Genomic DNA, 15,578 nt, shown 5'->3' with positions numbered 1-15,578 from the left:
AAAATTTAAAAATATCTAATTTTTAATAATATTCTTTTATAATTGGCTTCTGTGACAATGAACATTGAAAAGAAACATACATGGTTGTAGTTTTCCCAGCTCCATTGGGTCCCAGCAATGAAGTAATATGGCCTTCATAAAAGTTCAAATTGAGGTTATCAACGGCAATTTTTGAGCCATACATCTTTGTGACGCCATGCAGAGCTACCCCCACTGTGAGATCTCTAGGTTCAGGCTCAATGTTGGAAGGAAACATGCACTCAGGACCTGAAGAGAAACCAAGGAAACAGTTGTAAGAAAATGTAGCTAGAGTTAGACTTTTCCTTAATTAAATATTGAATACTATAAAAATATCCTCTATGTAAAAAAAATCCAGGAACAAATGTTTTATTTTAGTCTTTGGCCTCCTTCTTACTTGGTTACACAATGAATTGGAAAAGAGAACCTCATGATCTAAGATTTATATCACTCTTCTCTGTTGGAAAAAATAGTCTCAGAATACAGCATCATAATCATGAATTCTCCTTTATTCAACAGATCCCATATATTTAATAGATAAATCTAAGGCTTGATCCTCTCATTAGGTAGTGTGATACCAATTTGTAGAGTAAATACCTTTAAGGTTTGCTCTTACAGTGACAATACTAGTTCAGGTCTGTAGTTTATAGAATCCAGTTCATTAATTGCTATCTATACCTCCTTCAGGCATCATAAAAGGGCCAGTTATTTTTGTCATCCTTACTTTATAAAGATGAAACTACTCACCCAAAATCAGTAAGAGATGAGCTTTGACCTATTTTTCTAGTATCAGTGATAGGTTATGCTAAATTACCCATACTTGTTACTTGGTTACTCCTCATGACTAATGACAGATGGCTGGAGTAAGGGGTGTAGACTGTGGCCAAGGAACAAAATTTTTCTCTGTGTGAGTCTAACTGGACCACAAAGGGATTTGCAATCTTGGCCTAATTAGCACCATATGCTAACCAACTGAGCTAATGAGCCCAGAAAAAGACACAATTTAAACCCCGTAAGAGTCCAGACACATATGTGTAGACATATTCAGCCATGACTAAGAGGATGATAATTTTGCCATTTAGAAAAACATAATTAAAATTATTATTCATGCAATTTTTATATCATTTCTTGTAATAATGCATATTGTTAACCTACTTGTCTTACTGACAGATGGGTTGGTGTTCTGCATCATGATATTAGTAAACATAAGGCCATTGCTTTTCTCATGTTTCACCTCTGCACATCCAAATCTCTCCTTCCAATAGGAAGGAAGGATTGGAAAATACCATGGGGCTGCCATACCATATGTCCCTGTAATAAAAATGCATTAGGAAAAGTGATGACTAACTGATTGCTAACATGAAGCATCAGAAACTAAACAAAAGAATATTACATAGTTTTCAGGAAGTAGTTTCATTTTTGGTCTCAGTTTCCAAAGTCAAATGAAAAGGATAGCCTTTTCTTCTTATTTTTTGAAACAGTTTCATTAAAATATAGTTATATAAAAGTCAGGTGATTTTTAACAAATTTAGAAAGTTGTACAACCACCACCACAATCAATTTTTAGAACATTTCTCAAATTCCAAAAAGTTCTCTCCCATTGGAAGATAATCCCTGTTGATATCTTGTCTGAAGCCATCATTGATCTACTGTTTGTCTTTATATACTTACCTTTAATAAAAATGTTATGTAATTGAAATAATATTCTTTTCACAGCACCCAAAAATGTACACATATAAATAAGGCTTAATGAATAAAATACCAAGTTTGTTAAAAAGGACCATTGTTTGAAACCAAGAAAGGAGAGCCCAAATTGTCTTCTTCCACTGGAATATGATAAACTCTCCTTTTAGAAGACTGTTTCACAGTATTATTCTGCATGGCTGGTTGGTTCAACAGTGGTCCTCATTTCTTAACTCACTCCATCTTTTTATGCATTATCAGGGAATTCAGCAATGCATTATCTCAACTTGAAATTTTTCTTGAAACTTGAATGTTTGTTTTGAAGATTATATAGGGCAAATCAAGTACTACAATACATCATTAACTGATTTGTTATGAAGTCAACCACAAAGAGCATGTACATACCTGGGAAAACATTCCTGACATACCAAGCAATAAGGAAATAAATGAAAGAGTCAGCTAGGATTAGACAGCACAGCCAGCCAAATGAGGTGGTGTCATCCTGCACTGGGGAACTGTACATATTTTCCCATTGCATGCCTAAAAAGTAAACACAGATATTTATTATTCTCTGATGCATATCACAGTTGTGAGAGATAAAATCTGGTTTTACAGGAAGTTACCTACCAATGCCCTGTTCCTCATATCGTGCAATGTATTGGCTTGCATAGCTGAATGCTGTTGGGGACAGAAGACTCTGTGAAGAAAATGAACAGCAATGATAGTTCTTATAGATTTTATATGTTGTACTCAGAGGAATCTTTAGACTTAAAAATATGGACATTTATAGAAATAAAACTGACACTCACTAAGCATACTTAGAAATACAGGGGCCCTTACCAAGCATTCTACTTTGTTGAAAGAAGACAGAGGAAACAGCAGAAAACACAAGGAAAAATGAATTTGGGGAAAATAGTTGTTTAAAATCAAAAAAACATATATAAACTTCTTAAATGTTTCTTGGTAATACATAAAATAATTACAGAGTAATGCAGTGTGAAGACTGAAATTAAGTGAAATCATTAGGGACCAGATGTTTTCACTTTTTAACTTTAAGTAACAGAAATATTAGGAATAAATATATACTAGGAGAATCAATTTACCTAATACTGATAATTGTAACAATTTACAATTTTAAAATTTGTTGACATAATAAGTAATCAATGCTACATAAAATTCATCAATTTCTGTTTTCATAAACTGTGAAATTTTAACAAGATTTGTTTCAATTTTCCAAACTTTGAAGTCAGAAATCTTAATGTTTTCATTAAAATTCTTGAATTATTTTACTGTTTTTGAATTGAAAATGCAAAAGAATATTCAGAGTTTGTTATGTGCTGACAGTGTATTTGTCATTACACCTGTAAGCTAGGTTATGTGCTATGAAAATTGTGAGAACAATTTCAATACTAGGAGCTCTAAGATGTTTAAATAATTGGGCCAGAAAAGAGTTAGAACACTTAACTATTCTCAATTTAGGAACTTTTTTTTTTTTTTTTTTTTTTTTTTTTGGCAGGCAGAGTGGACAGTGAGAGAGAGAGACAGAGAGAAAGGTCTTCCTTTGCCATTGGTTCACCCTCCAATGGCCACTGCTGGCGCACTGCAGCCGGCGCACCGTGCTGATCTGAAGGCAGGAGCCAGGTGCTTCTCCTGGTCTCCCATGGGGTACAGGGCCCAAGCACCTGGGCCATCCTCCACTGCACTCCCAGGCCACAGCAGAGAGCTGGCCTGGAAGAGGAACAACCGGGACAGAATCCAGCGCCCCGACCAGGACTAAAACCTGGGGTGCCGCGTGCTGCAGGCGGAGGATTAGCCTATTGAGCCGTGTTGCCAGCCAGGAACTATTTCTTAACAGATACTTGTTATGTTTTGGGAAACTGTAGCGAGATTTCTTCTCCATTGCATTATGCTTGTATGGTATACAATGTTACAGAGAAACAGGCTGTCATTAGGACTTTTAAACTTATTTTGTCATCGCTGAATTTTTTAAATTTAGGTAACTGAACTTTCAATTTGAGTTTAAAAACAAACCACAAAGGTCCATTCTTCTCAAACTCCAGCCATTCTGACAGCTGACTTACCACAAATACTTTAACTACATAGCTCAGTTCATCCTCCACCGTAATCAGAACAATAAATGGAAAAAAGGCAATGACATAGATGAGGCTTCCAATTAGAGCTGCAATGTTGGTGTTGTTGAAGAAGACACTGATAAGATAGCTCATGGCAATAACTGAGAAACTGTAGTCCGAAAAATACAGGAACAAAATGAACCCATTTGTTTTAGGAAGAATATTGCCAAACTTGAGTATAATGATGAGGATTGTGATGGTAATCAGTAAAAATCCAACACTCTCTATAAGCCAGGCAAAAAAATGGCTGCAGGAGTTCACACCCATCATCTTCATGTACTGCAAGAAGGAAAAAGTGTTAGCTGCTTCTATAACTGATATTCTCCCAGAAAACAGTTATTGTTGTGTTATGTCAAAATGCCCATGAGCATCTACATTACATGGAACTATACATTTGAATGATTTGCATAAATCAAGTAATTTGTCCATGTTTGCTTTGTGAAATAGGACTATTTTATGTGAAATGGGACTATGTATACAGGTCTATTTGAGATTGCATGCTCCCAGAGTTCCCAGTATAACTATTTGAATAGTGAGGCTCTTTTTATAAGAATTATAATTCCACTTTTTAATTTTCCTCTAGCAGAAATCTCCAGATAAACACATTTAGAATAGGTCATCAAATTTATGGTATCTTCTGCAGAATTTTACAACATGAATTTGACATTTTTTCTGGCATGAATATGTAAAGCTGGTGAAAAACTATGGCTTAACTTCCAGTTCAGTGTAGGTACTGAGAAAATAAAGACCAACTTTTTTTTAACCAGACCTCAATGAACAAGATAATCTATATTTATGTTTCTGAGAGAAAGAGGATAGTCCTGATCCAATAAACCTGAAGCATGGAGGCTTTGAAGGGAGACCTTTGGCCCTTAGCCATAGCTTCCCCATCCTTAACATTCATTGGCAGTCCACATCACGTTTGTCATCCTTCTAAAAAGACATTCATATCTGTAAAAACAAATTCATATATCTGAGCTTCTCCAGACCTCTCTGTCAACTGATATTCTTTGATAACTTGATGATATCCCCAGAGGACAAGGTTAAAAAGCAAACCAGCATGTGTGTTTGTGCACTGACTCTAAAAGATCATGAAAAGTCTAGAATCTCCTGGACCACAATTGTCTTAAGTTTGGTGACATGTGGCACTTTGGGGAAATCTGGATATCCTGGTTTCCAGCTTAAACAAGTAATGATTAGTGTTAAATTTATGAACTTCATATTCCATCTTTTGAAAAGAACAAAAGAAATGTTCCAGTAATGCTTTATAATTGACTAGTTTTTGCAAAACCAAGGATTTTCAATGTCATCATGCCCAAATCTAACTTGTCTAGGAAAAAAATAAGAGGGGATACATGATCTTTTGCTCAATAAGCAAACAAGTGAATTTTACTTTCTGTCTTTGTAACTTATCCCATTTTGATAACTCTGCTAGTCCAGCTGTTACTATGGAAACAGCTACCCTACTGCCAACCGTCTAAGCTGTGGACCTTCTGCTAATCACCACTGAGAGAAAGCTGCTGACTTTTCCTCTTAACATTGCCCTCTTCCTCACCTTCTTCTCTCTTTACTGCTTTTCTCCTGCTAGGCCTTGTCACCCTTTACAGTAAATACTCTACCTGTATTTCCATAGGAACAGAAGTGTTGTTCAAACTAAAAATTAGCACAGAGCAAAAAATCATTATGTAAAGTTTTCTTCCAATTGCTAAGGAAGCTGTCACTGAAAACAAAATTATATTTTGGTGTGTGAAAAAAGGCCTCACAGATCCAGAACTTCAGTCCCTGTTCCCTACTCAATCTGAGAGAATTACTGTGTCGTATTTGATGACAGAAATTTCAGAAATACTCACCTACACCAATATGATTATATCTTAGACTTTAAAAAAAGATTTATTTATTCATTTGAAAGGCAGAGTGACTGAGGAAGAGGGAGGAGAGGGGAGAGAGAAAGAGAGAGAGAGAGAGAGAGAGAGAAATCTCCCATCTTCTGGCTCATTCCTCAAATGTCCATGAGAGCCAGGGACAGGACTGGCTGAAACCAGGATCTAATAGCTGCCTCCTGGTCTCTTCTCTGCGTGGCAGGAGCCCTAGAACCTGGGCCATCATCCACTGACTCTCAGGCACACTAGCAGGAAGTTGCATTGGAAGCAGTGTAGCCAGGACTCAAAAGAGGAACTCCAATATGGGTTGCAGATGTCCTAAGCGATGGCTTAACTCTCTATGCCATAACTTCCACATCTATTAGTTCTTTTAATTGCTTACCTACTACTTTCATTTTGAGATTTTCCTAAGTCTATGCCTACTTGAATATAATTAAATAGGGAGTTACTAAAGCTGTATAACTACTCCCAATGCCAGTGTTCAGCACTTAATTTGATGTAACCTGTCCACAAAAATCCCCATCCCCTCTTAAGTAATATATGGAAGTAATATATGTCAGCAGGGGACTATATTAATATGTTTCACAAGATGGATGCAGAATATCTAGGATATAGCAACACCATGAAATAAAACTGATACCATATATAAACATGATTTTCTTGCCTGATAATTGATAGCCACAGTATATAAATTTTATAAATCTAGAATATTCTCTAGTGATAGGCTTGAGGAAAGATAATTTGGCAAGCTTAAAGACCAGAATTAAAGGTATTTACCACTATAACTTTGAAAATTTTCAGATTCAAGATCACATTCCCCAGAGTTGATAAAAGTTACAGACTGATTATTTTGCCTTTCATTGAAACAGGCTGAGGTTAAGTGCACTCAAAAGTATTCACTAAACACCCTAGCATGAAACTTAAGTGTTAAAATTCAGGATTTTATACCATGAGAACAGCTGCTCTTCATAAAGAGAAAGAGCAATGAGAGAATATAAGTCATCCATAAATTATCCAGATTCACTGGCAACTTTGTTGTAATAAACAAGCCAGAACTCGCCAATGAAAGAAGGCCCACAGAGAACTACTGGCTGTGCTTTCTTGGATGCCGTCAGTTCCTTCACAAAGTGACAGATGTCAGGTGCCAGTGTAGTAATCAAAGAGTTCCTTGTCTCAAGCCTCTGAATTTGCCAGAACAACTCATCAATATCTGATAACCTGTTGCTCAAGGGAAATCCCTCTGCACAGTGGTCAAAGTCTATCTCTGTTTACAGCAGAAAAAAAAAGGTTCTAGAAGATTTTGTGTAAGTGTGTTGCCACACACATAAGAAACATGTACAGAGGTTGACATTAATACTGTCTGGAAAAGAATCATAAGTATTCATTTATGTACTTAACAGTAATGTCCTCTTCAGTCACTCAGCAAGTATGTCAAGCACTATTTCAAAAGGGATGATGATATTTCCTTCCTCAATTAAAAGAAAAAAATTCTCACAATAGGTATTTATATTATTTTTTTCGAGTAAGATATACAGAGTGTTGTGATTCTTACTTGGAATGTTCCAAATTTCCACTAGTGGGGTAGATCATGTATGTCAAGAATGCTAAGACATTGTCTAATGTGAAACACTAGAAGATCAAATATCTTCCCATAAGTCTTGGTAATATCTCTGCAGTGCACAAACAGGTTACCTGTCTGAACTGCAATGACTTCAGAATTCTGTCACCAACTGAATAGAAGTACTGAAAGGTCCATAAATGACAGATCAAATAGTTGGAGCCAACTCATAAGCCATGGCAATGCTTGTCATAAGAAAATACTCTTTACTATGTGTTGTAAGATCAGTATTTTATAGCTTCAACATTTTAATTTTCAAAAGCAAGGAATGCAGAACAAAACCTAATTGAAAAGTGTTAAAAATATATATTTTTTTTTGACAGGCAGAGTGGACAGTGAGAGAGAGAAACAGAGAGAAAGGTCTTCCTTTGCCATTGGTTCACCCTCCAGTGGCCGCCGCAGCCAGCGCACTGCGCTGATCCGATGGCAGGAGCCAGGTACTTATCCTGGTCTCCCATGGGGTGCAGGGCCCAAGGACTTGGGCCATCCTCCACTGCACTCCCGGGCCACAGCAGAGAGCTGGCCTGGAAGAGGGGCAACCGGGACAGAATCCAGCGCCCCGACCGGGACTAGAACCCAGTGTGCAGGCGCCGCTAGGCGGAGGATTAGCCTAGTGAGCCGCAGTGCCGGCCAGTGTTAAAAATATTTTTTAAACTGCAGGGTTACTTTCACAAATAAACTTGTTGGTCACTAATATTTGTATTGATTTCTTAAAATAAAAAATTAATGATTTCAATGAGACAACAGCTAAGTAGAATTTTTTCTCCAAGTTTGAGAATAATTACAAAAAGCAAAAAATAGAAGATTGATTGTCTTTACCTTTTAGGTTTAATTTGAATGAGAAGGAAGAAGGAAGTGGGCAGCTTTATTCCTTATTTGAATATAAAAATATGGCATTAAAAAGACTAAAAGATTTTGAGGCTCTAGTAGTAGAAAAGATTACTCATCCTGCTCCTGGAAAGTCCTTAAGACTATAGGTGGGTAGGATATGGAAAAGGTTCGTTGAAACTCAAGATATTGAGTACCACATCTGTCATTAACTAACTACACATTCTTCAGCAAGCCACTCTCAGCTTTTTCATCTTTGGAAAGAGGACTACAGGCCATGGAAACAAGCTGCACAGGAGGCACTGGGAACATTCCCCTTGAGCCATTTCTGCTTCCATCAATTTATTTCACAAATATGTTGTGTTCCTCCAAATCTAGGACACGACTGATGTTATGATATGCCACTATTTAACATGTCACCAATAAAGAAAATTCACCATCAGATAAATCATGACACCTCTATCAAATATATCCTCATTTCAGAGGCCTTATATGAAAATAAAATCAATTCCTAGAATTGATTAAATATAGATAATATGGATAATTGAGTGCCTCTTCTGTTATGAGAGAGAGCTACCTTTCGAAAATATAGTGCTCAATTAAGTCTACATGATTAGACTAAGAGAGTTTTAGAGCTTGGCTTCAGTGCCCATACCTGATAGAACTGGAAGACTCAATACCTGGTACTCTGCTTCCAAATTCAGTGATTTTTCCACTATGTGACTTTGACCCTAACACAAACTGGATCCATTTTGAAAATAGATGCCTACGCAATGAAGACACAGAGCTACCAGACAGAAACTGGTTCACTGTTAAAAATATGTCTTTCATACCAAAAGAAAAAATACCACACATGTTCTCCTTTATATGTGGGAGCTAAAATTTAAAGAAACAAAAAAAAGAGATGCTATATAATCATATTGCTGAAAATATATTTTTTCAAAATTTGTTTTATATCTTTGTGAAACCAATGGTTAAGAATGTTATACTACTATAGTTTTAATGATCTGTGATAATTTTGAAGTTTACTGCACATGAGTGAAATGGTTATCTTTCCATTTGATTATTGTCTATAGCTCTTCTCTATTATTACTGCTAAACTAGGGTCTTTTTACTATTTACCGTTGATCTCTTTATTTACTGGAGCATAAAGCCTTTGACAGAAATGTTAATTAAAAATATGTTTTCTAAAATCTTAAAAGAGAAAGGAGGAGGGAGGAGGGGTGGGAGGAAATATCATTATATTCTTAAAATAGTATCTAGAAGCTACATTGAATCTTTTCTTTTTGTATTAATATCACATTAACTTAAAAAGTAAAGTATCATAAGAATATCTTTCACATCTTCAATTGAGAAAGGACTCTTCATTATGCTTTGATATTTTTGATGATATACATAGATGCATTCAGAAAATCTCAAGTTCAAACACAAAATAATGCAATGCATATGTGATACATACACAGATATATACATGTTTTGCACTCATATAAATGTATATATGCATACACATGCATACTTATATTAACTTTCTATCAGAAGTAATGATTTTAAGGTATTTATTTTGAAGTAGAAAATAATTCAGTCTCTATCATAATTTTCTACTTCAATATTTTCCTTTAATCTGTGAAGATTCACTTCTAAGTACCAGGACCTGAAAGAGAAATATAACATAGGAGTTTGCAAACAAAATTAGAGTCCAGGCCTGGATTCAAGACCCTAAATTGGAATTAGGAAACCATTACATACAATCTCCTAAATATAACAGGGCTCAAACCAAGTGGGATGTTTACCAAACTGTAACTGAAATATAAAAAGGCACCTATAGGGATTACCCAGAATTAGTTGATCAAATAGAAAAGGTAAGAAATGTAGCTTCAAACACTGGCACAATGATGCAAACCTGATACTGAACTAACAGAGGTAGGAAGCAGTGACTGTGTCTTCTAAGGAGAAACAGTCAGTTGCCTAGATGCATTGGCAAGAGAAGTCTGAAAAGTACAAGTGGGCTAACAGGTTACACTAACCTCATTAGTTCAGATTTTCAGCCAGGTTTTGCAATAATTACTGTGCTCCAGTTTTGAAATGTCTTTGCTTTCTTTCTACTACATGTGTGAGTATAAGAACAAACTTAATGACAAGCAGATAAAATAACTCTCATTCAAATATAATCTAAAAACTACGCAATGATTTATTATAAATTGTGAAAATAAGTACGATATTATGGACATGGGGTTAATGATAAAGAACATGTCCAGCAATAGATGTTGTTTTACATTTCTGGTCCTGTCTTCCATCATAACATTATTATTAACCAAGTCAGAATCTAACAGGAAATTCTTAGTTTCTGTAAGTCAGTAGTCAGGAGAAGCAGAGGAGAAAGTAATTGGAGGAGACAAGGTATGCAGGAGTAGAATTTTCTTCTTGATAGCCAAAATAAGCCATATGTCTTTGTTTATATATATATCTACATTTGGATTCAATTAGTTACCATGCCAACAATCTCCTGCCTTAATAGTTATTGTTATCACTCATATTGAAATGTCTTCTGTTAGATACTAAGTCCTATGGGTAATTTCTTGGACAAAAGTTTCTCTTAGGATCATTACTCATATTTTATTCAGAACATTCAGATTTTGTTTTTCAGAAGTACTTATTAAAAGACTTTCATATCACTTTTTGAGAAAACAAAATATTTCCTTATCAGCTGCCTTTGTGATTCATAAAATGTTTGTCTTTCTATCTAATTCACTGCATAGGGATAGGCTTTCTGTGTTGGTACAGGCATGATAAAAATCGCAATAATCACTTGTTCTATGAATAGGACTTGTTCATAAAAAGAAGAAATTCTCAACATACCTCATGAAGCCTCAGATCTTTCTCATAAACAAGCTTTTTTACAAAAGCAGCTATAAATACAACCCAGGCAACCATGAGCACAATTGGAAGAGAATAAGAGACACTGGTTAGGAAACTGTAAAAACAAAAACAGAAACAAAATCCAGTGACCAAAATGACTGACACACTTGCAGATTATCACATGTAAAGAACACATTCCCTTTTACATTGAAATTATACTATTTTGAAATTGAGAATAATCATTAACATACCCCATTATTTACTAAGTGTGAAGCTGACTTAACAATTGGTCCATGGATTCCTCAGTATAGTGTGCAATAATTTAAAAAATGTTCTGAATTGTTAGATAAAATTATCATATTATTTAAATTATGTTTGTGTATGTCTTGAGAAATAATTATTATATAGATATAATTGCAAGGCTCAATACTCTTTTGTCTCAAAAATATTCTTAGCCAAGAAGCAGATTTTAAATTAGATGATGATTGGTTTATCTAACTAAAAGCTATATTTTCCAAAATTACTCATTTGTCAACTCTTAGGAAATCTTAGTTATTATTAAACTACATTTTCCAAAATGAAATAAAATGAAACCCAATGCACTTAATTTAAAATGCAGACCAGGAATTTCAATTTCTCAAAGTAATGAATGCTACCAGAGATGTTTCATAAACAGTATAGAAAAGTCTTTCTGGTTAATTTGTTGAATTCATAGTAGATCTGGAATATCACTGCAACACTTCACCCCAAATATATACCTAGGGATTCTGCCCAGGACACCTGAAAGCCATCTGCAATGCTTTTCAGAGCCGCATCACATGCATGTAAAGATATTCTAAAAACACAGATTTCTGGGCTTTACTCATAAGCTTCAGATTTGTTTTATTTGGGCTGCAGCCAGGGATTTGCAGTTTAAACATGTTCCCAGGTGATGCTGATGCTACCATTGGTCCAGGAACCACATTTAAAGAGCCATGTTTCTAACAAGAGGGAATGGGGAAAAGACAGTTGTTTGCTGCAAGAGGAACTCAACACTGATCTATTTTGCTTGTTGGGCTCCACTGAGACTTTCACTTGGAGAAATGTCCCAACACCATTTCATTTTTAATCCATAAGGGTAAAGAATTACTTTCATGTCTCCTAGGAAAAGTGCAGATGTTAATGGAACATTACATTGCTATCAGTCATTGTTACTTTAGCGGGCAGACAGGTCATCATCAGAGAAGGGGAGATGCTTTTTGGTGGGGACACAGTTGGAGTTGGGGCCCTATTCAACTTGTTTGTTTGTTTCCTGAGAAACCATTTGGCATGGGGTAAACAATTAAAGAATACTCGTGAAATGAATTTTGTCATGATCTAGATCCAATCTCAACGCAGTTCTGGATCTAGCATTAGACAAAGGCCCTTATTAATAATATCTCCCCTGTAATGTTTCTTCCAACTGCTTACATATTTTAGGTTTGGTCGTGGCCTTTTTGAATTTCAGTTTCATCTGAAAAGCATGGATGATAATTTCTGCTCCCAATTATGAGGTTGTTGGGTGGGGCAAACAAAATAATATATGAAAAGCACTTTGAATGCAATAGACTTTCTATTTATATATGAAAGGCATTATGGTCGTACACCTATTAAAAGGCAGAATGCTGTATTTTCTTCTTTGAAGAAATATTCAGGCATCTTCCATCCCAGGTACCAAGTATATGGCAAATGTTTACTAAGCATTGTCTCTTTCACTTGATATATCAGTATAAATGAGCAGAACTCAGGTCTCAGAAAAGTGGTTGATGAGTTAACACAAAGTCTGCAAACTTACTTGTCTTTCATGAAGCATGGATAAGGAATTGCCTGAACTTGAACTGCTATTTCCTGAGAGTTTCTGCCAGTTTTCAATTCAATGATTGCTCTTTCAATACTATCCTGTAAATAAACAAAAGCCCTGCCATAGATCTGATTGTGTGATGGAGAGTTGTGTGGCCCCGGGGCCCAGATCTTGGTTCTTAGGCTTCGTGTGGTCTGTGCAGTCTTGAGGCTCATGCGGATGGTATATTTTATGACAGGAGGAAGAAAGATATTTTCAGAGTCATAGCCTCTGTGCCGGCTTCTGTTAGAGGGAAGCTTAAAAATAACACCTAAAGATAAAATAGCAACAACAGCAGAAAGGTTATTTTATGGCTGGCATTATTCATTGTTTATAGGGTACACATAGGGGGCAGCCAAACAGTTGATTGAGTTAGTAACATGACAGTAGGTTCAGGCTCCTAATTTACAGAAAGGATGGTTAATTAGAGTTGTCAACCTCAGCAAGTCAAAGCTGGGGTTTGAGAGTATAATCACAAACTAAGTGACCAGATCACATACATCACCCTAAGCCACTTATTAAAATTATAAAAACCCACACTTTTAAATGAATAATCTTGACTGATTATGAAAATGGACTCAACTTTACCCTGTGAATGTGTAGTCTTTTACATTCTTAATTTTAATTACACCAAAGAAATTAGACATATGTTGAAGAACCCCTGTACTTAGACAATAGGGTTGGTTGACTACATGAAAGATTCTCATTTCTAAAGACATCAGAAGGAGCAGTGACCCCTACACTACTCTTCTGAGCTCTGTTTAAAAGAGGTAAGAAAAAATTTGGCCAATTTTAGCACAAAGAGAAACACTTACTTCCAAAGAGTTCATTGCTTTTAGAGAGCCTTTTAGCCTCTCTCTCCATTTCATCTATGGTTTCTAATGCTTGAATACGGTCATACAATACACAAGAGGAAATATTTACTGTCAGAGAAGATAGTGTGTTAAGCTGATCAATGATGTCAATGTTGTTTTCTAATTTCAGCCGCAGAATATCTAAAGAAACAAACCAAAAGGGGTTAAAAAACACATTACAAAGTACAAATGCATATTTTTTTAAAAAAATCCATCTAAATATAGTTAAAAAGAAAATGACAAACCAGTGGTAACATTGAGAATAGATAAGACAGCAATGTCTGCACAGGGAATGTGAAAGGACAATTGAAACAGAGGAAAGTCTATATTGAATCTGTAGAATAAATAAACTATGTCATTTGATAAGGTGTGCATCAGAAACACTTAAGAGATCTGAGGCTTTATGCTATATAGTTGCAACTTTCTAATATTGTGTGATTTAAATCATTATTGTATTACTTCTATTGATATCTATATTAATCCAAACAAAATGATCAAGATTTTATTTTAGTAATTACTCTGGAAGAGAGAGAATTTAATTGCTCTTCAATTTCATGATTCCTTGTGAGAAAATCAACTGGGACAAAGGGTAAAAATAAAAATGCAAGTTAACAATTCATTTGGCCACTTAAATTTTTACTGATTTGATCATCATGAATACCAAGAAGCCTGTGAATATCAGAAATCCCTCCTCACAGCACCCTAACCCAAACATGTTTCTTACACTGTCCAAAAAAAAAAAAAAAAAAAGACTAAATTTCTCACAGAGATCAACATCTAAAATGCATTTCTTATTAGAATTTAAAGTGAAATATTTTACTTGATGTAGATGTTGGTGGGGGAGGGGTAAATTGTAGTTGAACAGCGGCCTCCAGCGGCCACAGAAATCAACACGACACCAGAGGATTCTTTAGAAACGCTGGTAGACAGAAGACAGGCTTTAGGGATACAGTGCCCCCATGTTTGAACTCTACAACCTCTTAGACACCAAGTTACAATGTATGTATCTTATATAACATATATATATATATATAATGCATAATACATACACAAAGTGTCACTACTGCGTTCATTTTAATCATGTTTTAAATTCTAAGCTTATCTTTCTGTTTCAAAAATTAGGAATGCCAAGTTCTATGAGAATTTTGTAGTTCATCCCTGATATTTTTATCAAATGATCCCTTACCTAAATAATATTTTAGAGAATAAATCCATTAGCACTTTTCTTTCATCAAACTGGATCAGCTTTCAAAAAAATGGGCACAGTGATGTTCCATACAAATGTAGGCATAATTCCTACCTCCTGGTTTCTAACCCAAGTCATTTATGTCCCAGCAGTGCTGAGGAGGAGGGGCCATTTGCTCTACTGCTGCCAAATTCTGATGCGCTCAATCCTTTCCTCATACCCGTGGTTGCATAGCAACAGTGAATCAGACACAGAGTGAATTAGATGTCTTGCATCCCTTCCGTTGAAGGTGGGGATGCACAAGTTCAGACAGCTTCCTTTGATCCTCAGCAGCCAACTCCTTTTAAATGACCATGGGAGGAAGACCCAACCTTGAATACTGATGTATGGCTATTTACTTTTGAGTACTCCCATTGCCTTTGTCTTGCTTTTGCTAACTCTGTTACCTCTTTACAGACCTCTGCAACCCAGTTACATTCTGGGTTAGTCAAGTGATTACTGAAGCCAGTAGAGATAAAATGTTAAATGTAACCAAAAATAAATCATTTCATCATGTCTTGTCTATAAGGACTTGCTTTTTATGAAGCACCTGTAAAAAAGTGTGTCCTTACTTCTCATTACCTATGCATGATTGAAGAAAAACCTGAATTTACATGATGTACACT

General features: G+C 35.6%; 1 protein-coding gene across 1 annotated transcript in view; it reads right to left on the bottom strand.

Moving 5' to 3' along the window:
• The window catches only part of ABCA12 (ATP binding cassette subfamily A member 12), a 183,905-nt gene that overhangs the window by 49,742 nt on the left and 118,585 nt on the right, over positions 1–15,578 (bottom strand). Inside the window, exons 21-28 of the mRNA XM_051848234.3 lie at positions 13,689–13,868; positions 12,829–13,144; positions 11,016–11,130; positions 3,783–4,112; positions 2,329–2,398; positions 2,107–2,241; positions 1,174–1,329; positions 81–267 (exon numbers count right to left, since the gene is read on the bottom strand). Coding sequence (XP_051704194.2) covers positions 81–267; positions 1,174–1,329; positions 2,107–2,241; positions 2,329–2,398; positions 3,783–4,112; positions 11,016–11,130; positions 12,829–13,144; positions 13,689–13,868 — 1,489 coding nt within the window. The remainder of the gene's footprint in view (positions 1–80; positions 268–1,173; positions 1,330–2,106; positions 2,242–2,328; positions 2,399–3,782; positions 4,113–11,015; positions 11,131–12,828; positions 13,145–13,688; positions 13,869–15,578) is intronic.

Source organism: Oryctolagus cuniculus, chromosome 3 (assembly GCF_051225735.1).
Source record: "Oryctolagus cuniculus isolate XC-2025 breed Fujian yellow rabbit chromosome 3, ASM5122573v1, whole genome shotgun sequence".
NCBI lineage: Eukaryota > Metazoa > Chordata > Mammalia > Lagomorpha > Leporidae > Oryctolagus > Oryctolagus cuniculus.
The sequence above is the reverse complement of the archived record's forward strand: the minus strand, read 5'-3'. Positions and strand labels throughout refer to the sequence as shown.